Raw genomic sequence first — 22,855 nt, 5'->3', positions numbered from 1 at the left:
TACGCAGCTTTGGCTTCCAAACATTTGATCGCTTGCCCGTACGTGCGTGCCGCTCTGTGCAATGGCACGTACGTAACTTTGGGGAAATATATGTGCTGTATGAACTTTACGGAGGTGAACGATACTTTGGGCTGTGGGATTGAGTGTGTTGTGCGGGTGTTTGAGTTGTATTGGTGGGTTATATGGACAGGAGGGGGGAGGTGTTTGTTATGCAGATTAATTTGTGGCATATTAAATATAAGCCTGGTTGTGTTGTGGCTAATAGAGTATATATACTCTATATATACACTCTTTACTGTTTTAGTCATTCCCAGCTGAATATCAGGTCCCACCCGCCTCTCACAGCATCTTCCCTATCTGAATCGCTTCACTCTCACTTTCCTCATCCACAAATCTTTCATCCTCGATCAAATTAATGGGGTAATCGTTGCTTTCTCGGTCCGAATCGCTTTCGCTGCTGGTGGCCATTATTGTAAACAATGTGCAGATGTGAGGCGCTCCACAACCTGTGACGTCACGCTACTTCCGGTACAGGCAAGGCTTTTTTATCAGCGACCAAAAGTTGCAAACTTTATCGTCGATGTTCTCTACTAAATCCTTTCAGCAAAAATATGGCAATATCGCGAAATGATCAAGTATGACACATAAAATGGACCTGCTATCCCCGTTTAAAAAAGACAATTTCATTTCAGTAGGCCTTTAAGGCCTTGAATTCAAATTATTGGATATAAGACATTTTTAGACTTTTTAAGACCCCGCGGATACCCTGTAGGCTGTATATATCCATTCATACATATTACATGAATTTGTTTTCATGTAAAAAAAAACAACAACTCATTTTTAAAGTGTGGCGGCCCTGTATTTTGCTGTTACGGGCCACCACGATCAATTACATGTAGGGGAAACCCTGATATAACAATAATCCATCCATTTCTACCACTTGGCCCTCTCGGGGTTGCGGAGGCGCTGGAGCCTATCCCAGCTGCACTCGGGTGGAAGGCAGGGTACACCCTGGACAAGTCGCCACCTCATCACAGGGCCAACACAGATAAACAACATTAATGTAAAAAATGTACCTCTTCCAGCAGACTCCTTTTTGGTACTTTCTGATTGGCAACTTCCAGTGCCATTACATCCAACATGTACAATGAGCCAAGTTACCGAAGAGGGAAGGCTGGTCAATAAGGCTGAGATAGCAGCGAGTACTGCGGTCAAAAAGTGGATATTCCGAGTGAAGCAATTTCCCACAATCAGATAAGAGAGGACGCTTTTCAGGTGATGTGCCGAGAATGTTGCCCAGAACAGCTTCAAACCTTAAGCTGAGCTGTGGGTAGAGGAGCTAGCCTCAGCAGCAGGAGGATGTAGGCTGGAAAGCTGTGGAAGCTGGACCATTGGTAAAGGTTTGGTTTCCAATTGTTAGAAAACAAACTTATTTAAATCTCTAGCTATAAGCTAATGCCAGGAAGTAAGATCAGATGTTTGGGGGCAGATCTATAACGGAAACTGCAATTATTTTGAAATTTGAAAAGCGATTGTGCTAATGAGAGTAATTAATTTTGCCTCTAAATCAGTCTAAAAAGCACCATCAATACTCCATTTACATCTTGTGACCTGATTATTAACCAAGTAAAAGCAAAATTGTTATTATAAGCATTTTATTTTTAGCCGCGCTGTGATCCAAGAGCGCTAACTATTTTGTACAGCCGCAGTGTTGACATACTAAGTTGCTGATCATGATCGCCTGTTAGCTGGTCAAAGGTATTCAACATCAGGCCTGGGGAATTATTTTTACAAGAGGGGCCACATTGAGAGAAAAAAAAACTTTGTCTGGGGGACGGTGTGTATAATGTTTAATATATATATATATATATATATATATATATATATATATATATATATATATATATATATATATATATATATATATATATATATGTATATATATATATATATATATATATATATATATATATATATATATATATATATATATATATATATATATATATATATATATATATATATATATATATACACACTACCGTTCAAAAGTTTGGGGTCACCCAAACAATTTTGTGGAATAGCCTTCATTTCTAAGAACAAGAATAGACTGTCGAGTTTCAGATGAAAGTTCTCTTTTTCTGGCCATTTTGAGCGTTTAATTGACCCCACAAATGTGATGCTCCAGAAACTCAATCTGCTCAAAGGAAGGTCACTTTTGTAGCTTCTGTAACAAGCTAAACTGCTTTCAGATGTGTGAACATGATTGCACAAGGGTTTTCTAATCAATTAGCCTTCTGAGCCAATGAGCAAACACATTGTACCATTAGAACACTGGAGTGATAGTTGCTAGAAATGGGCCTCTATACATCTATGTAGATATTGCACCAAAAACCAGACATTTGCAGCTAGAATAGTCATTTACCACATTAGCAATGTATAGAGTGTATTTCTTTAAAGTTAAGACTAGTTTAAAGTTATCTTCATTGAAAAGTACAGTGCTTTTCCTTCAAAAATAAGAACATTTCAATGTGACCCCAAACTTTTGAACGGTAGTGTATATATATAAAAAAAAAAAAAAATAAAAAAAAAAAAAAAGAATATATATATATATATATATATATATATATATATACACCGTATTTTTCGGACAATAAGTCGCAGTTTTTTTCATAGTTTGGCCGGGGGTGCGACTTATACTCAGGAGCGACTTATGTGTGAAATTATTAACACATTACCGTAAAATATCAAATAATATTATTTAGCTCATTCACGTAAGAGACTAGACATATAAGATTTCATCGGATTTAGCGATCAGGAGTTACAGATTGTTTGGTAAACGTGTAGCATGTTCTATATGTTATAGTTATTTGAATGACTCTCACCATAATATGTTACGTTAACATACCAGGCACGTTCTCAGTTGGTTGTTTATGCGTCATATAACGTACACTTATTCAGCCTGTTGTTCACGATTCTTTATTTATTTTAAATTGCCTTTCAAATGTGTATTCTTGGTGTTGGGTTTTATCAAATAAATTTCCTCAAAAAATGCGATTTATACTCCAGTGCGACTTATATATGTTTTTTTCCTTCTTTATTATGCATTATGCATTATATATATATATATATATATATATATATATATATATATATATATATATATATATATATATATATATATATATATATATATATATATATATATATATATATATATATATATATATATATACACACATATCAACTTTTACATTATGGGAAGCAGTGTCCGCTACAGTGGTCATTTTGTATATCAGTCAGAAAAATGTTTCTCAAAAAAGTAAACTAACAATATAACTTTTATTAATGTAAATACCTCAAAAACTAATGTTTGGCTTCGCTGGCTTCAAATATATTTTCAGTGTGACGGTTTATGAGGAGGCGACTTGTCTACTGCCTTCCACCCGAGTGCAGCTGGAATAGGCTCCAGCGCCCCGGGGACTTTGAGAGAGACAAGCGGTAGAAAATAGATGGATGGATTGATTGATGTATCAAGTAGCTTTTTAGTTTACTCGTATTTCCCATGTTGAACATTTTTTTTGGTGATTTCCCGCTGTGCGGTGCGACGAGATCGCCTAGCTCTGTGTCGCCTTGGAAACACTTGAAACGAAAGTGGCGCTTCGCTTTGCAGAACGCAGACTTTCTTACCTCCGCCAAAGAGGTTATGTTTTGGCCTGGGCTTGTTTGTCTGTTTTTTGGCAACATAACTCAGTTATGGACAGATTTAATGTGCAAAAAAACTATTATTTTATCTTTGACATGTATGCACACACTTCACTTCCTGCATACCTCGTTCAACGTCCCCACCTTGCCGTTGAGGCGCAGCACAGAGGATTCTGGGATATGTACTTTCTTTAAAGACCAGGCTAATGATAAAAGGCCAAAAAAACTACACTAGCCAAGTTTTCATTTGATATCGTCACATGCACGGCCACTCTACCAACCGAGCTATGGGGGCGGCATAGCTCGCTTGGTAGAGTGGCCGTGCCAGCAACTTGAGGGTTGCAGATTTGATTTCTGCTTCCGCCATCCTAGTCACTGCCGTTGTGTCCTTGGGCAAGACACTTTACCCACCTGCTCCCACTGCCACCCACACTGGTTTAAATGTAACTTAGATATTGGGTTTCACTATGTAAAAGCACTTTGAGTCATTAGAGAAAAGCGCTATATAAATATAATTCACTTCACTTCACATCACCGTAATATTGGGAAGACTTTGAAACAGAAATACCGCAGTATTTATAATACTGTTACATCCCTATGATATATATATGCTTTTTTAAATAACACTAATACAAAAACTCACAATAATTTCTGATTGAATGCTACAAATGTTATGACCACCTTAAAACACTGAATGGAATTTTATATATTTATAATTTTACTGAATGCAGACATCCAGAATGTGCATGAAAATAAAGAATGTGGGATTTACAATGTTATTTTAACTATGAATGATAAAACACTGAATATTAGCAACAAATGAACATCGCTCCTCTTTTACTTCTCAGTGCACCTCCACATCTTTTAGAATCAAGCCAAACTCAAATAAATGCAACAAACCCGGCGAAATATGAAGACAAAGGGTAAAAAACACCTACAACCTGATACAATGTCACTTTTCTGCAGAACTTTATTGTAAGAAATCTGCTCCACGCTTGTCCAGGACACTCGCGTTTCAGGCTGGCTGCTCTGTAAACAAACCCTGCCCACTCCGCTTCATGCCTCGTCTGCCTGGAGCTGCTGTGGCGTAGATTATTGCAACAACCCGTATATCATTTAAAAGCGCAGATTCCAACCAGTGGAATACTTTCTACAGTTCAAGATTTACGCTAATCTGAAAACGGGACTGCACATCATATTGGCGGCTACAGTTTTGATGTGTAAGGTTTAAAAAAAAATTAAAAATGGAAACGTCCGGCGTGTCGGATAGATAATCTAAACGGGCCACAGGCAGAATTTGCCCAGGTCTGTTCTAGATGATAAATCATTACCTGGATAGTAAAAGGTTGTAGCCATAAACCGAGAAGTTGGTAAGACACAAAAAGGCGCTTACCTGCGCGAACGTTTTTTTTTTTTTAAACCCTTTACAAGGATTTTGATTATATCTTCATCCAAACGGCAATATTTGAACATAGTGAGAGCAGATTTTTTACAATAAGTGACTATTTTATTTTATTGTATTTGTTGTCTCTCATCAAGTCTGTCATGATTAGTAGCAATAGTTGTTGAAAGAACTTGTGAACGTTGTGATGCACTGCCGTATGCTTAAAATAAGCAAAATACGTAAATATTCCAAGTTACCATGAATGCGCCTGTTACATTACCATAAATTCCGAAATATAAGCTGTTTCTTTTTTCTTACGCTTTGAGCCCTGCGGCTGATAGCACAGTGCGGCTAATTTATGGGTTTCTTCGCTGACGGCCATAACGCAAATAGTTTTCATAAAACATGCAAATACACTGAAAGGGTGTGTTACTGTTTATGCTATAGCGCCATCTTTTAGGCAAGTTTGTATTCTGTGGGTGCTGCTGGCTGAACCTTTACAATGTTTCCTGCTGTTTAAAGTTTTAAACTGGAAGTTCAAGTGACGTTTTGTCCATAGTGTTTCTATTCATATGGATTGATAGGATTTATCCCCACAAGCAACGTTTGTAAGTTTTATAATATAACTAAAACAATTCTTACTTACTAAACTGTCCCATGTGTGATGTCTGTAGGAGTGGTATCATGCATAATTGTACCTGCTATCGTAATACGGTACATATACAGTGTGTATATAAAACGTTGATGGATATGTTTGGATGTTTTTTTAGAGCTTTTTTATAGGCGGAAGAGCGACTCCTATAGGCTCCATTTTTTACTCGTTTACTTACGAGTTACAATGCATAAAAAAAGAAAAATATATGTGTTTATCTCACATGAGGATCGTGAATGATAGGCAAAATTCCCCCAAAAATGCAGTTTCCCTTTAAGGCGTTCACTGTGGCAATAGCTACACCATCTAGCGGCTTGTAGAAAGCCGAGAGACACCCCGTATCTCAAACTCGTAAGTTGAGCTACAACTGCGGACTTGTGTTGATATCTTGACAAACGGGGGGGGGGGGGGGGGGGGGGGGGGGGGGGGGGGGGCTTACTATCCACAAATAAATGTGGTTATCCTATTGTCCTGAAAAACCTCCCATATTTCCAAAGGCAAATCTCAGGTATGCCTTTTAAGAAATAGAGCCATCAAACTACAGTTCAAAAGCCACGGGGCAATGGAACCAAGGATACCACCATTAAGCAATCAAGACACAGGTCCTACAAAGCATTGTAGCCACAGCGCCTAACATCCATGGGGAAATGAATCCAAAGAGCCTTGGAATGATGAAGAAATAGCACTTAAGAACAACGGCGCAATGGAGCCATACTGCCTATAGGCCATATAGCCTGAGCTTAATGAACATTGTAATCATAAAATCTTAAAATCATTAGGCAATGAAATCATGTACCCAGTAAGCCAATATACCACTTAGAAATGAAACCATGGAAAGCCATTGAGCAAGCAGTCATTGGGGACGGCGTGGCGCCATTGGGAGAGTGGCTGTGTCAGCAACCTGAGGGTTCCTGGTTCGATCCCCAGCTTCTACCAACCTAGTCACGGCCGTTGTGTCCTTAAGCAAGACACTTCACCCTTGCTCCTGATGGGTCGTGGTTAGGGCCTTGCAAGGCAGCGCCCACCATCAGTGTGTGAATGGGTGAATGTGGAAATAGTGTCAAAGCGCTTTGAGTACCTTGAAGGTAGAAAAGCGCTATACAAGTATAACCCATTTACCATTTACCATTAAACTATTCAGTCATTTAGCTTCAAAAGGCAATTCTTTTGAAATAAATATTTAAAATCAGAAGCAAAAATTTTGGATTGGTTGTTTGAAGGAACCTTTATCCTAATAACTGCAAAGGCACCATGACAAACATCCAGAGAGGCATATTTGTTGGTGTGGCCTGCAGCATGCCTCTTTTTAAAGGGCATGTTAGATTAAATGGTTATCTGTGTTTTTGTCCCTGAGGAAAGTGTTTCTTGACAAGCAGATCGAAGACAGCATGTGGCGGTTTCTCAGCACTTGTCAGCTTGGTTTCCTGCGTTTTGCACATGAGTCACTCTTATATTGACAGCAGAGAAATGTTGCTGATGTATGATTGCACTAAAAAAGTATTGATTTTAAATATGTACGCGCGTACTTGTGGACAACTTTCTTGTGTTCTTTCCCCCCCAACATGAAACCATACATTTTCAAGGTGTGTGTTTACTTACTATTTGTTTCTCCCCTGGGTTTCCCGAGCTGAAGGTAGAAGCAAGGGTGGAGGCACATGGTTCACTGTACCACGGCACGCTGCCGGACTGCGTCGTGCTGCTGATGGACAATGTGAAAATGCTATTGGTGTAACCATCACAGTTGCAGTTGTCCTGCTCTCTGCCACCGTTTCCTGAGGCCCAGATGAAAATGGAGCCAAGTCCACTCCGTCCCTTAGGTAATTAAGAGAAACAAACATCATTGCAAATGACTGTACAACTGTAATGCGTAGGTAGACACACAGAGAGAAAACAGAGTTTATCCTCCCCCCTAAAACGCTTTAGTTGTCTGGTGTCTTTAACAAACAGAAGAGCTGTAAAAGGTTCCTTATTACCCTCGAATGTCAGGCAACATATTGCAACAGAGATAACAAAGAAATGTAATTACAAAATCTACCAAGGCGTGATATTTACAAGCCTGATAAATGACAACCTAATAGCTTCCAAAGGGAATGTTTTGTTCCGTCTCCATCCCCCAAAAAAGGCTAACAGTATATCACCCATTTAATCCCATTAAATATGCACTGCTATAAGCAGGCTGACAATTGTAATGTGATTTATAGCTCGTCATCACACATTCACAAAACGTATTTGAAATTTAAAAATCCGTTTTCCTGCAAAGGCATAGCAACAGATTTGTATAGTTATCGTACTATATTTCTTTTGTCATAACTAAACATTTAGGAAAAATCAGCCCCGGTATACAAAACACAAAGGTCCATTACAGAAGACACAGGATATAACATAATCAAGATTAGTCAAATATATTGTACATACAAATACACATATACTCACATACACACCGTTATTCATACATACATACATAGGTACCTACGCTCCCACAAACATACTCAAAATTCGTACATTCACTGTACAAACATACATATACACATACTGTACATATACATACACTGTACAAACATACATATATACATACTGTACATATACATTTACTGTACACATACTGTACATATACAAGTACATATACATACATACACTCATGCACATAATCACATTTCATCAAACATAAATTAACGTTGTTACCCTAGGGTAAATTGGATAACACATGGCACACTGACAAAACTTAACCTATTTTTACTAAAACAATCTACAAGGTTCTCTTTCTTCCCATCCATTTTTCTGCTTTCTTTTGTGTCTCTAGTTATCATTACCAGTGGCGTGCCGTCACTAGAGGCAGGGGAGGCCCGGCCTCACCTGCCATCATGGAAAGAAAAAAAAAAGTAAAAAGAAAAAAAAAATAATTAAATTGTTATATGTATCCAGTGATTATACTAAAGTTATTTTCCATTTAACTTCACCAGTTTTAGATTGTTTTTATTTTCACATTTGCCGTTCAAATACTGAGAAGAGACGGTGCGGTGATCAGCAGCCAGTTGAGGCACGTCACTGCGTTGTGCCTCAACATGGATTGTGCGCAATGACTCGGCTAACTGCTGGCCTGCTGTGCAGTGAGACCGTATTGCTATATGAATTATATTATACATTTCCATAGTTTAGTTAGCTGAGGTATATAATGTACTGTGTATTTTGTCAACAACTGTATGTGTGTAACGTATTTTTAGTGCTGAGCAATCATAAAACTCTGCTGCGAAGACACACTGTGTGAGGCTCTTCTCATAACCCCGCCTCCTGGTGCCAAGCAGCTCCGCTGCAGAATGCACCGCCCGACGGGAGCGCCGCGGCCACACCAACCAAAGCCCACACCCAAACCCTCCACTTGCAAGACCGAATCCACCCAAAAAAAAGTCACTTAACAAGAAGCCAAAAAGTGCAAAAACAACAATGGTCGCGCTGCAGGAGCCGCGAACGACCGCAGGGACACAACATTAGGTACACCTGCACTGCAGGTTCATATGTTTGTAAATCTGACTGTGATGATGCAGTCGTGCCTCACCAGACATTAACCTCACCGCACGCCACTGATCATTACGTATATGCATTGTTGCATTTGAACAACTTTATTAATGATAATAGAGGTCAATTATTGGTATTGTTTATTATCAATAGCGCTATTTCTATTGGTATTTGTATTGCTCCATTTGTAGTGTAATAATGCTCATTGCCATTTCTGTATTATTATTTATTTCGCTAACTGCTTCTTTGCTATCACTTTTACCATCATATTTGTACATATCATATTTGCTGATGTTGCTCTATTGTTGTTGTTGTTATTGTTGTGTTTGCTGTTGTTGTTTTTGTCTCTCTGTCTTATCCCCCTCTTGTCCCCACAATTTCCCCCTCTGTCTTTCGTTTTCTCTTTCTATCCCCTCCTGCTACGGCCCGGCTGCACCAAATGATAATATAAATACATTTAATAAAGTCAAAAACAAATAAGGCAACAAGAGAAGTATCCCACACTTCTCTTTTGAAAAGTAAATCTGAATAGCCGATATGGGCATCTACATCAACAATATGATTTGCCTGAGAGGCTGGACAGGACAAAAAAATAAATAAATAAAATTAAATTAAAAAAATTATCAAGATTAGTCTTGGTTGTTACCTTAATTAACTTTACCTTCAGAATAGTATTTGGAAAGCGAATTTTGTTAAAGTGTAGTGCATTCTAGGCCTTTGCCTCCCAGACACAGATGACCTCCTTTCTTCTCCATTTGTGGCTCATACAACCGCAGTTCTGCAGATCAAGTCTGTCCCTTTTGGCCACGATGGACTAAGAAAGAGTGCACAAGGCCATCTGCTGTCAGGACTGCACAGCTTGGAAGTAGCGTCTTTAAAAAGAAAATTCCCTGTTTTTAAGCCGTTTTATCTACTCATCATATATGTATGTATATATATATATATATATGTATATATATATATATATATATATATATATATATATATATATATATATATATATATATATATATATATATATATATATATATATATATTTATATGCACACATATTTACATACCCTTGTATAAGTACATATACGTACATACAAATGTATGTATACATACATATATGCATGTATACATACATATATACATGTATGTATAAATACATATATACATGTATATATATATATATATATATATATATATATATATATATATATATATATATATATATATATATATATATATATGTGTATATATATATATATATATATATATATATATATATATATATATATATATATATATATATATATATATATATATATATATACATATATATAAATATAAATATACATATATATAAATATACATATAGATGTACACTACCGTTCAAAAGTTTGGGGTCACATTGAAATGTCCTTATATTTGAAGGAAAAGCACTGTACTTTTCAATGAAGGTAACTTTAAACTAGTCTTAACTTTAAAGAAATACACTCTATATATTGCTAATGTGGTAAATGACTATTCTAGCTGCAAATGTCTGGTTTTTGGTGCAATATCTACATAGGTGTATAGAGGCCCATTTCCAGAAACTATCACTCCAGTGTTCTAATGGTACAATGTGTTTGCTCATAGGCTCAGAAGGCTAATTGATGATTAGAAAACCCTTGTGCAATCATGTTCACACATCTGAAAGCAGTTTAGCTCGTTACAGAAGCTACAAAACTGACCTTCCTTTGAGCAGATTGAGTTTCTACATATATATAAAATATAAATATAAATATGAAAATATATATATATATATATATATATTAGGGCTGCGAATCTTTGGGTGTCCCACGATTCGATTCAATATCGATTCTTGGGGTCACGATTCGATTATAAATCGATTTTTTTTTCAATTCAACACGATTCTCGATTCAAAAACGATATTTTTACGATTCAAAACGATTGTCTATTCATTCAATACATAGGATTTCAGCAGGATCTACCCCAGTCTGCTGACATGCAAGCAGAGTAGTAGATTTTTGTAAAAAGCTTTTATAATTGTAAAGAACAATGTTTTATCAACTGATTGCAATAATGTAAATTTGTTTTAACTATTAAATTAACCAAAAATATGACTTATTTTATCTTTGTGAAAATATTGGACACAGTGTGTTGTCAAGCTTATGAGATGCGATGCAAGTGTAAGCCACTGTGACACTATTGTACTTTAAAAAATTTTTTTTTTATAAATGTCTAATGATAATGTCAATAAGGGATTTTTAATCACTGCTATGTTGAAATTGTAACTAATATTGATACTGTTGTTGATTATATTCATTTTTGTTTCACTACTTTTGGTTTGTTCTGTGTCGTGTTTGTGTCTCCTCTCAATTGCTCTGTTTATTGCAGTTCTGAGTGTTGCTGGTCGGGTTTGGTTTTGGAATTGGATTGCATTGTTATTGTATTCCTGTGTATTGTTTTGTTGGATTGATTAAAAAAAAAAAAAAAATTTAAAAATAGATTTTTTAAAAATGAGAATCGATTCTGAATCGCACAACGTTAGAACCGCGATTCGAATTTGAATCGATTTTTTCCCACACCCCTAATATATATATATATTTATATATATTAGGGCTGTCAAACAATTAAAATATTTTGACGCGATTAATCACATTTTCTTGATAAAGATATAATTTTTAGTCATTAAAAAGTATACCCTAGACAGATACATTTAAGTTTTAATACCATGACTGGACAATTGATTTGCTTTAATGAAATGTTTTGAAACATGATGCTTTTTGAAGCAGCTCAACACAAAAAGGTTATAAACACACTATTAAAGAGAATTAAAAAAATACCTGCAGTGCGTTGGTGTCTTGCCAGAGTTTGTATTTCGTAGGAATACAGAATTTGTATTCCTGCTTTAAGAGCACTTGCATTCAGGAGAGAGAAGCTACACTTCCATGTTTAGATAACAGTTTCATGCATTAATAACACAAAATATGGATTGTTACGATTATGTTTTGATTGTCCAAGATGTTTGATGATATTTTTCTACCTGAATAAATGTTTCTGATATTCTGTACTTTACATGTTGTGCAAGTTAATAACATTCATATCGCTGCATGACAATGTTTTAACCTTCTCTACCTACTTATTAATGAAATGTAATATTCAGCCTGTTAAACATTCTGTAAATGCAGACTATCAATCAGAACAGGTTATAAAAGAATATACCATATCGATGGTAATATTGTGTAGTGAACTGTATTTACCCGATGTGGGCTACAAAGTGCAGTGGCAGGCATGCCTGCAGTATTAAACCTAGTTTTCGTGGTAGCGAAGAAGAAAAGATTGTTCAGAAATTCTTCCTACTTCATATCGCCGCTGCTATTACAATACACTTAATTTCAATCTACCAGAAAATATTTATTTAGGTAGAAATACCACAGAATAACAAATTAGCATGGTCGTATTGTAAGACGATTTTTCGTTGTTTTGTTGGTTAGACTGTATGTGAAGCGTAGCGCTCTTATTGTGAAGCCGCCAACCGGACAGATGTGATTGGTTTGAGAAAAGACTTGACATGTTTTGATGAAAATCTCAGATAAGTGACTTTAGATTTCCTCTCTACCGTCTGTTTCTGCTGAGCTTGTATTACATTTTTGTATACATATGTGTATACGTATATACACATATATATACATAAATAAATACATATTCATAAACAGTTGCAAGAACAAGTATGTGAACCATTTTGGAGTACTTGGATTTCTGCATAAATTGGTCATAAAATGTGTTTTGATCTTTATCGAAGCCACAACAACAGACAAACACAGTCTGCTTAAACTTATACAGCACAAAAAATTACAAGTTCTCATCTTTTTATTGAACACAACATGTCAACATTCACAATGCAGGGTGGAAAAAGTATGGAACCCCTAGACTAATGGCTTCTCCAAGAGCTGATTGGAGCCGATACTCAGACAACATTGAGTCTAATCAGTGACGAGATCATATGTGTTGGTTAAAGCTGCCGTGCCCTATAAAAAACACACACCTGTGATAAGTGTGCTGTTCTCAAGAAGTATTGCCTGATGTGAACCATGCCTCGCACAAAAGAGCTCAAGAATTGTTAACTTGCATAAAGCTGGAAAGGGTTACAAAAGTATCTCTAAAAGCTTTGATACACATGTGTCTACAGTAAGACAGACAAATGGAGAAAGTTCAGCACTGTTACCTCTCTCCCTAGGCGTGGTCGACCTGTAAAGATGACTGTGAGAGCACAGCGCAGGATGCTCGGTGAGGTGAAGAAGAATCTTAGAGCGTCAGCTAAAGACTTACAGAAATCTGTGGCACATGCTGACATTATTATTGACGAATCTACAATACATAAAACATTGAACGAGAATGGAGTTCATGGGAGGACACCGCAGAGGAAACCACTGCTGTCCAAAAAAACATTGCTGCACATTTGAAATTTGCAAAAGAGCACCTGGATGTTCCACAGCACTACTTGCAAAATATTCTGTGGACAGATGAAGCCAAAATTGAGTTGTTTGGAAGGAACACACAATGCCATGTGTGAAAGAAAAAAGGAACAGTACACCAACATCAAAACCACATCCCTTCGGTGAAATACAGTAGAGGGGGGCATCATGGTTTGGGGCTGCTTTGCTGCCTCAGGGCCTGGACACATTGCTTTCCTCGATGGAAAAATGAATTCCCAAGTTTATCAAGATATTTTGCAGGAAAACCTAAGACCATCTGTCCGCCAACTTAAGCTCAACAGAGGATGGGTAATGCAACAGGACAAAAACATAGAAGTAAATCTAACAACAGAATGGCTTCAACAGAGGAAAATACGCCTTCTGGAGTGGCACAGTCAGAGTCCTGACCTCAACCTGATTGAGATGCTGTGGCATGACCTCATGAGAGTGATTCACACCAGACATCCCAAGAATATTGCTGCACTGAAACAGTTTTGTGAAGAGGAATGGTCCAAACTTTCTCCTGACAGTTGTGCAGGTCTGAACTGTAACTACAGGAAACGTTTGGTTGAGGTTATTGCTGCCGAAGGAGGTTCAACCAGTTATTAAATCCAAGGGTTCACATATTTTTTCCACCCTGCACTGTGAATGTTTACATGTTGTGTTCAATAAAAAGATGAACACCTATATTTTTGTGCAGTATTAGTTTAAGCAGCCTGTGTTTATCTATCAACTTACTTTGATGAAGAGCAGAAGACATTTTATCACCAATTTATGCAGAAATCCAAGTAATCCCAAAGGGTTCACATACTTTTTCTTGCAACTGTATATACATATACATTTATATATACATACACACATATATATATATATATATATATATATATATATATATATATATATATATATATATATATATATATATATATATATATATATATATATATATATATATATATATATATATATATATATATATAAAAACCCTGTTTCCATATGAGTTGGGAGATTGTGTTAGATGTAAATATAAACGGAATACAATGATTTGCAAATCATTTTCAACCTTCAGTTGAATTTGCTACAAAGACAACATATTTGATGTTCAAACTGATAAACATTTTTTTTTCTGCAAATAATCATTAACTTTAGAATTTGATGCCAGCAACACGTGACAAAGAAGTTGGGAAAGGTGGCAATAAATACTGATAAAGTTGAGGAATGCTCATCAAACACTTATTTGGAACATCCCACAGGTGAACAGGCAAATTGGGAACAGGTGGGTGCCATGACTGGGTATAAAAGTAGATTCCATGAAATGCTCAGTCATTCACAAACAAGGATGGGGCGAGGGTTACCACTTTGCCAACAAATGCGTGAGCAAATTGTTGAACAGTTTAAGAAAAACCTTTCTCAACCAGCTATTGCAAGGAATTTAGGGATTTCACCATCTACGGTCCGTAATATCATCAAAGGGTTCAGAGAATCTGGAGAAATCACTGCACGTAAGCAGTTAAGCCCGTGACCTTCGATCCCCCAGGCTGTACTGCATCAACAAGCGACATCAGTGTGTAAAGGATATCACCACATGGGCTCAGGAACACTTCAGAAACCCACTGTCAGTAACTACAGTTGGTCGCTACATCTGTAAGTGCAAGTTAAAACTCTCCTATGCAAGGCGAAAACCATTTATCAACAACACCCAGAAACGCCGTCGGCTTCGCTGGGCCTGAGCTCATCTAAGATGGACTGATACAAAGTGGAAAAGTGTTCTGTGGTCTGACGAGTCCACATTTCAAATTGTATTTGGAAACTGTGGACGTCGTGTCCTCCGGACCAAAGAGGAAAAGAACCATCCGGATTGTTATAGGCGCAAAGTTGAAAAGCCAGCATCTGTGATGGTATGGGGGTGTATTAGTGCCCAAGACATGGGTAACTTACACATCTGTGAAGGCGCCATTAATGCTGAAAGGTACATACAGGTTTTGGAGCAACATATGTTGCCATCCAAGCAACGTTACCATGGACGCCCCTGCTTATTTCAGCAAGACAATGCCAAGCCACATGTTACATCAACGTGGCTTCATAGTAAAAGAGTGCGGGTACTAGACTGGCCTGCCTGTAGTCCAGACCTGTCTCCCATTGAAATTGTGTGGCGCATTATGAAGCCTAAAATACCACAACGGAGACCCCCGGACTGTTGAACAACTTAAGCTGTACATCAAGCAAGAATGGGAAATAATTCCACCTGAGAAGCTTCAAAAATGTGTCTCCTCAGTTCCCAAACGTTTACTGAGTGTTGTTAAAAGGAAAGGCCATGTAACACAGTGGTGAACATGCCCTTTCCCAACTACTTTGGCACGTGTTGCAGCCATGAAATTCTAAGTTAATTATTATTTGCAAAAAAAAAATAAAGTTTATGAGTTTGAACATCAAATATTTTGTCTTTGTAGTGCATTCAATTGAATATGGGTTGAAAAGGATTTGCAAATCATTGTATTCCGTTTATATTTACATCTAACACAATTTCCCAACTCATAGGGAAACGGGGTTTGCATATTTAAATGTATATTTATATATATGCATATATAAGTGGCAGTCGAACAAATACGATGAGATCTATATGTAGATGACATAGCCAAATAGGGGATATTTCATCCACCAACTTCTCTCAACAGCAAGACAAATTGTGTGGCAAAAGACACAAGAAGATGACAGTGAAACAATATCTCTGCATTCCAACAGCTATATAAAAAATAGATGTCAAGCAAAAAATTAAAATACAACAATTGTGCATATTTTTTTCTCTTTACACTTTCAGACACACTGAACCACACAAAAGGTACAATCCCACTACAGTTGTCAGTCGAGAGTGACGATGGAAAATACAATACTTTTTTGTGTGTTTCTGTTGTTTTGTTGGTCTGCCTGAAGTTGGAAAGCCCAGAATGGTTTTTGTGTGTGTTTTTTGTATATCATCTGGGGAAGCTGTCTAACCTGTGACAGACCAAAGCTATACGAGAATCCTTTGTCCCTTTCCACTGCTGCTGAAACTAAGTGACAAATCAATATGATCGATCAACAATAAATACCCTTCTTTGTATGTGTTTTCAAGGAATTTTTTATCTAATAAATGGAATGCAATAACTTTGATCTTTTTTAAACAGGGAAATACTTCTTCATTGTGTTTCATGCATGCCACTGTCAGAACTGTGCTTTGTCCCATCATTATAAGCTGCTGCTAAAGCCAGCAGCTCAATGTTTGAACCAGCAATGCCCTTTGCTGCAGGTAACAGAGGCGAGAAGAGGAAACATAAGTGCCTAAGGTTATACCACTGACAGGAGAATACACGCTGAACCCGACAGGTCCTGTTGTGCAGCTGTCTGGAGATTTTTCCTTCATACGACAACAAGATTCGTTGAGCGGTGCACATAGAGGATGTGATACATGATTATTTTCTCTTCCCCCCTGGAATCGTTTCATTTATTTATACGCCAATTACTGCAGTGCTCGGTTCCATCTATTGTTCTGCTTCGATGGCTGCTACAGTGCTTTGCTTCATTTCACATGAATGAATTCCCCTGCATCCTTCAAATTGGGTCCATGAGAAATAATTAGCCCTGGACAATATTCCCTTTACAATCTTTGAGGACTAAGGGGACCAAGGGACATAGGATGGTGGAAAACTGCTACATAGTTTCTGGAGTGGCACCAAGTGGTTTAAGTCAGTTCTAAACGTGGTTCTACAGTCAGAAATTGTAAATATCAAAATAATTGAGACCTTTTGGACCCTTCAGTTGAGTAATGCAAGACTATGGTATGATGTTTGAAATAAACTACCTTTACCTTGACCGTTATGGCACAACTATTGGTTCATTTAGTTGGGTTACACTTTATGCCACTATAATAATAATTATATGATTTTCATAGCTTATTATGATTAATCACATACTTTATGATCTCTTGAACGTAATAGATATTTTTCACACTACAACAATACAGGAATAGGCAGTTATGCTTGATTTAAAAGGGTTATATTATGATTTTTCTACTATTAAAACACGTCCTTGTGGTCTACATAACATGTGATGGTGGTTCTTTGGCCAACATTTTGCATAGATTATATTTTACAGACCATCTTCAAGCCGCTTTCTGACCTTCTCTTCAGGATGCGCCGTTTTGTGGGCTGTCATATTTATGTGCCTCCGCTCCGACTGCGTTTTCTCCCCATTAGCTATGCTATGGTTTTTAACACTTCCATCCTAACAACAACAAAAAGATATAAGTTCGAACTATCCGCTACTTTGTGTTAGAAATGGCAACAGCAGAGGATGCATGTACATGTACAAGTCTGTCCCACAACAAGAAGACAGAGAAAAATAATACTACAATGGCGTACTCGCGCAAAGCTCATGGGGTAAAACTTTACCATATATGGAGCTATCCGCTGACATCACCAATTGGTCAAATTCCAAACGGCTTGTTTGAAGGAAATATGAAGGGATGCCAGATTGTTTTATAAATATCCATGCCATGTCTCCACTGTTTTGATTTCAAATTTTCGGGACTTATGCAGATCCCAAATACACAAAAACAGGCACCAATAGGTAAGAAAAGTTTGTTTTACAGAATAGGTTCCCCTTGAACAAATAGTTATTGTTTCATTGTATCATATTAATGATTCAGAAGAATAATACAGCTTTTTCCAGAATGTTCTTCACAATACTTCAACAGTGGGCTACAACATTAAATTATATAATAAAAGCCGAACAAACAACAACTGATGTTGATCTGTGTAATCCTAACAACAAAAAAATAAATACATAGATAAATAAATAAAATAAAATAAGAGTCTGCTAAGCAGCTCAACAAAAAAAGTGTACCATTCAGTATTTCCTGACACTAAAAGCAGAAAAAAACACATTTTTTACAACAACACAAAAGGAAAAACACTCTCCTTCTGTCTACTTTCTCTCTTCTGGCATGATTGCTTGGAAGGGGTGATCCAGGGCCAAGACGTTTAACACTTACATGCCTAAAAGAAAATTACTTTAATGCGAACGTCTCTTGCCAGTATTTAAAGATAACCACCGCTACTTTTCTTAAAAGCAACAAATACACACTAATCCACACCGCAAGGTAATGTATTTGCCGGCATGGAATACAGATGTACTATTTATTTCCTGCGGTCGCTCCTTTACACGTTATGGTAGCTGTCACATTGCACAGCACAAATGAAAAGAATGAGTTATAAAAAGACTGGAACTAATCCAAATACACGTGTCATTTAATGTGATCACTCCCCCATCCAAATTACAATTGACAGCTGTCACCTTGCACAGTACAAACTAAAAGGACAATTCAAAATAAGACTAACCCATAAATTCTGTAAAACTGCAATGATACAGTCATGTACATAGAAGGGAAAAGAAACGGGCAGAAATATGAATGAAAAGAAGATGTGAACGCAGCGTGCACGCCATACCTCTTAACATACCGCGGTAGTAGCTTGTCAATCTGTCAGGCTTGGTCATGTTTGTGTTTTCCTGTGTCTTGGTGTTTTAATTCTTGTCCAGTGCTATTTCTTTTAGTTTCTACTTTCTTATTTACTTTCTAGAATTACTTCCTTTTCTGGTGCTCTTGTTTTGTAAGTATTTCCGGTTTGGTCTCTGTGTTTTGAAGCACCTTCACTTTCTGTTCCATGTCCTGCCAGCACACCGGATTCTCATTACTTAGTTCTATTTAGTTCCACCTGGGTCCCTCCTTCAGTGCTGGATCTCTGTACTTTGTAGACTGTTGCTTAGTGTGCCGTTTTTGTTCATTCCCTGCTTCCTGTTACAATTATATTAGTTTTACTTGCATTCCGCCTGCTGTCTCTGCATCCTCGGGGTGACGCTGCAAGCAACACCCACCAAACCTTGACAAATATTTGTTATTTTTATTTTATTTTTTTAATTAATCAATCCAACAAAACAATACACAACAATACCATAATAATGCAATAATGCAATTCCAATTCCAAAGCCAAACCTGACCCAGCAACATTCAGAATAGCAATCAACAGAGCAATTGAGAGGACACACAAACATGACACAAAACAATCTAAAAGCAGTCAAACAAAAATGAATATTATCAACAACAGTATCAATATTAGTAACAATTTCAACATAGCAGGGATTAAAAATCCCTCATTGACATTATCATTACAGACATTTATAAAACATAAAAACATAAAAAAATAAAAAATAAAATAGTGTCACAGTAGCTTACACTTGCATCACATCTCATTAACTTGACAACACACTGTGTCCAATATTTTCCACAAAGATAAAATAAGTCATATTTTTTGGTTCATCTAATAGTTTAAACAAATTTGAATAACGGATCCCAGATTCCAATATATGACTCATTATTATCTAAACTAAATGCAGTTTTTTCTACTGATATCATCTCCAGGGACGGCGTGGCGAAGTTGGTAGAGTGGCCGGGTCATCAATCGGAGGGTTGCTGGTTACTGGGGTTCAATCCCCACCTTCTACCATCCTAGTCACGTCCGTTGTGTCCTTGGGCAAGACACTTCACCCTTGCTCCTGATGGCTGCTGGTTAGCGCCTTGCATGGCAGCTCCCGCCATCAGTGTGTGAATGTGTGTGTGAATGGGTGAATGTGAGTTTTTCCTTGCTCGTATGTGGGCTCTGTACCGAGGATGTCGTTGTGGCTTGTACAGCCCTTTGAGACACTTGTGATTTAGGGCTATATAAATAAACATTGATTGATTGATTGAATGTGGAAATACTGTCAAAGCGCTTTGAGTACCTTGAAGGTAGAAAAGCGCTATACAAGTATAACCCATTTATTTATCATCCATAGCTTGTGTATAGCAGTCAGTATGTGTTGGACTATCAACATCTATTTATTTTTTTAATATTACCCTTTTTGTTATTATGCATACTCTTTGATGACACGTTACTACATTGATGGAGATCCCCAAGAATACAAGCTTGCAGTGTCATTGGGATGTTTATATTAAGGAATGTGATTGCTGATTTTGTTGTTTTCAACCATAACTCTTGAACAAGAGTTGCCTCGGCTGCTCGACACTTCATACATAACTTGCTATCTAAGTTAAAGTTAAAGTTAAAGTACCAATGATTGTCACACACACACTAGGTGTGGTGAAATTTGTCCTCTGCATTTGACCCATCCCCTTGATCACCCCCTGGGAGGTGAGAGGAGCAGTGGGCAGCAGCGGTGCCGCGCCCGGGAATCATTTTTGGTGATTTAACCCCCAATTCCAACCCTTGATGCTGAGTGCCAAGCAGGGAGGTAATGGGTCCCATTTTTATAGTCTTTGGTATGACTCGGCCGGGGTTTGAACTCACAACCTACCGATCTCAGGGCGGACACTCTAACCACTAGGCCACTGAGTGTGTCTACTACACCAATTTTAAACAGCTGAGAAGATGTAAAATACAATCTATTCAAGATCTTAAATTGAGTCAGATTATCTTTAATGTTTCTAAAGGGCTTATTTGCATTTTTCCAAACATCATTCCATGATATGTCTCTTTCATCTAAAATGTTTAAGTCCATCATCCATTTCCGAACACATGCATCATTTGCATTTCTAGTATGGTGTTCATTTATTATTCCATAAAATAGTTTAATTAATTTCTTAATTGTATCTTGATTAAAAAGTGCATCTTCCAGTTCATGGCCATTTAAAGACATACTTTCAGAGGATATGCATTTATTTACAGCGTGTTTTAAAGAGATTACATTAAAAAAATTATTTCTGGGTACAATATATTAATCAACTAAATAATTGAACGGTTTAAAGGAGTTTTTATTAATAATATGATGAGGTTTAGTAATACCTCTGTTTTTCCATGTTGTCCATTTAACCACATTTTTATTAATTATGATATTAGAGTTGTACCAAAGCGGTTGATTCAGAGATGTAATTGGGTTGATTCCAAGTATTTTCTGACACAGTTTTAAAATGTTAAAGGTGGCTTCTATTGGGCTCTGCCTCAATTCATTAGGTATTTTTTTAATATGATATAAACTCCCCACATCAATGTCCAAATTCATTAACATATTTTTTTCTATGTTGATCCAGTCCTTATCTGCAGAAGAATGGAATAAGTGGCTTGCTTGTTCACAACTGAAGGAGATATAATAATGTAGGAAGTTTGGTAATTGTAGTCCTCCTTTATCTTGTGTACAAGACAATCTTAAGTATGAGCATCTGGCCTTCTTTCCACACCATATAAAATGTGATATCATTGTATGTATTTTCTTAAACCAACTTTTATTAATTAGGACAGGCATAATTTTCACTATATAATTAACTGCTGGCAGTAAACTCATTTTTACTATGTTCACCCGACCGACCCCAAAGTGATATTTGGAGACGTGACCAGCGTTCCATTTTGGATTCCATCTTATGTTTTAAATGTTTAAGATTTAGATCTCTGCTTGTACAAAGGTTTGGTGTAATATGCAGTCCTAGATATATGATTTCTGCCTCTTTCCATTTAATTTAGGAGTTCTGAACTTGTGATTTCTTGCAGTGTTTATTAAGTGGTAATATTTCACATTTGTCCCAATTGACTTTATACCCTGATAAACAACCATATTCAGTGATGACATTATTGATATAGTGAAGAGAGGAGTCAACATGTGACAGGTAGAGAATTATGTCGTCACAATACATCGATAGCTTATTATACTGAGAGCCAATTTTTATACCATGAATATTATTTTTATTTGTTATTTTTGCAGCTAAGGGTTCAATAACCAAATTAAATAATAATCCAGATGCAGGACATCCCTGTTTTACTCCTCTTTTTAACGAAAAAGGTTCTGAAATCTGATTATTGGTTTTGACTGATGCCACGGGCCTTGTATAAAGCATCTTAATCCATTGTATAAAATTATCTCCAAATCCAAATTTACGTAATGTGCAAAACATAAATGACCAGTTTATGCGGTCGAATGCCTTCTCCGCATCAACAGTACATACTGCTGTGGGATACGGGAGACTTCTAGCATAGTAAATAACATTGAACAATTTCCTTGTATTGTCTGAAGATTGTCGACCTTCCATGAAGCCAGTTTGGTGAGTATGAATTA

At 36.9% G+C, this 22,855-nt stretch overlaps 1 protein-coding gene across 1 annotated transcript in view; it reads right to left on the bottom strand.

The window, feature by feature from the left end:
* Window positions 1-22,855, bottom strand: part of furinb (furin (paired basic amino acid cleaving enzyme) b) — a 189,569-nt gene that overhangs the window by 35,866 nt on the left and 130,848 nt on the right. The window contains exon 9 of the mRNA XM_062035290.1: window positions 7,341-7,553. Coding sequence (XP_061891274.1) covers window positions 7,341-7,553 — 213 coding nt within the window. The remainder of the gene's footprint in view (window positions 1-7,340; window positions 7,554-22,855) is intronic.

The sequence above is a fragment of the Entelurus aequoreus genome, linkage group LG24 (genome assembly GCF_033978785.1).
Source record: "Entelurus aequoreus isolate RoL-2023_Sb linkage group LG24, RoL_Eaeq_v1.1, whole genome shotgun sequence".
NCBI classification, from domain to species: domain Eukaryota; kingdom Metazoa; phylum Chordata; class Actinopteri; order Syngnathiformes; family Syngnathidae; genus Entelurus; species Entelurus aequoreus.
The sequence above is the reverse complement of the archived record's forward strand: the minus strand, read 5'-3'. Positions and strand labels throughout refer to the sequence as shown.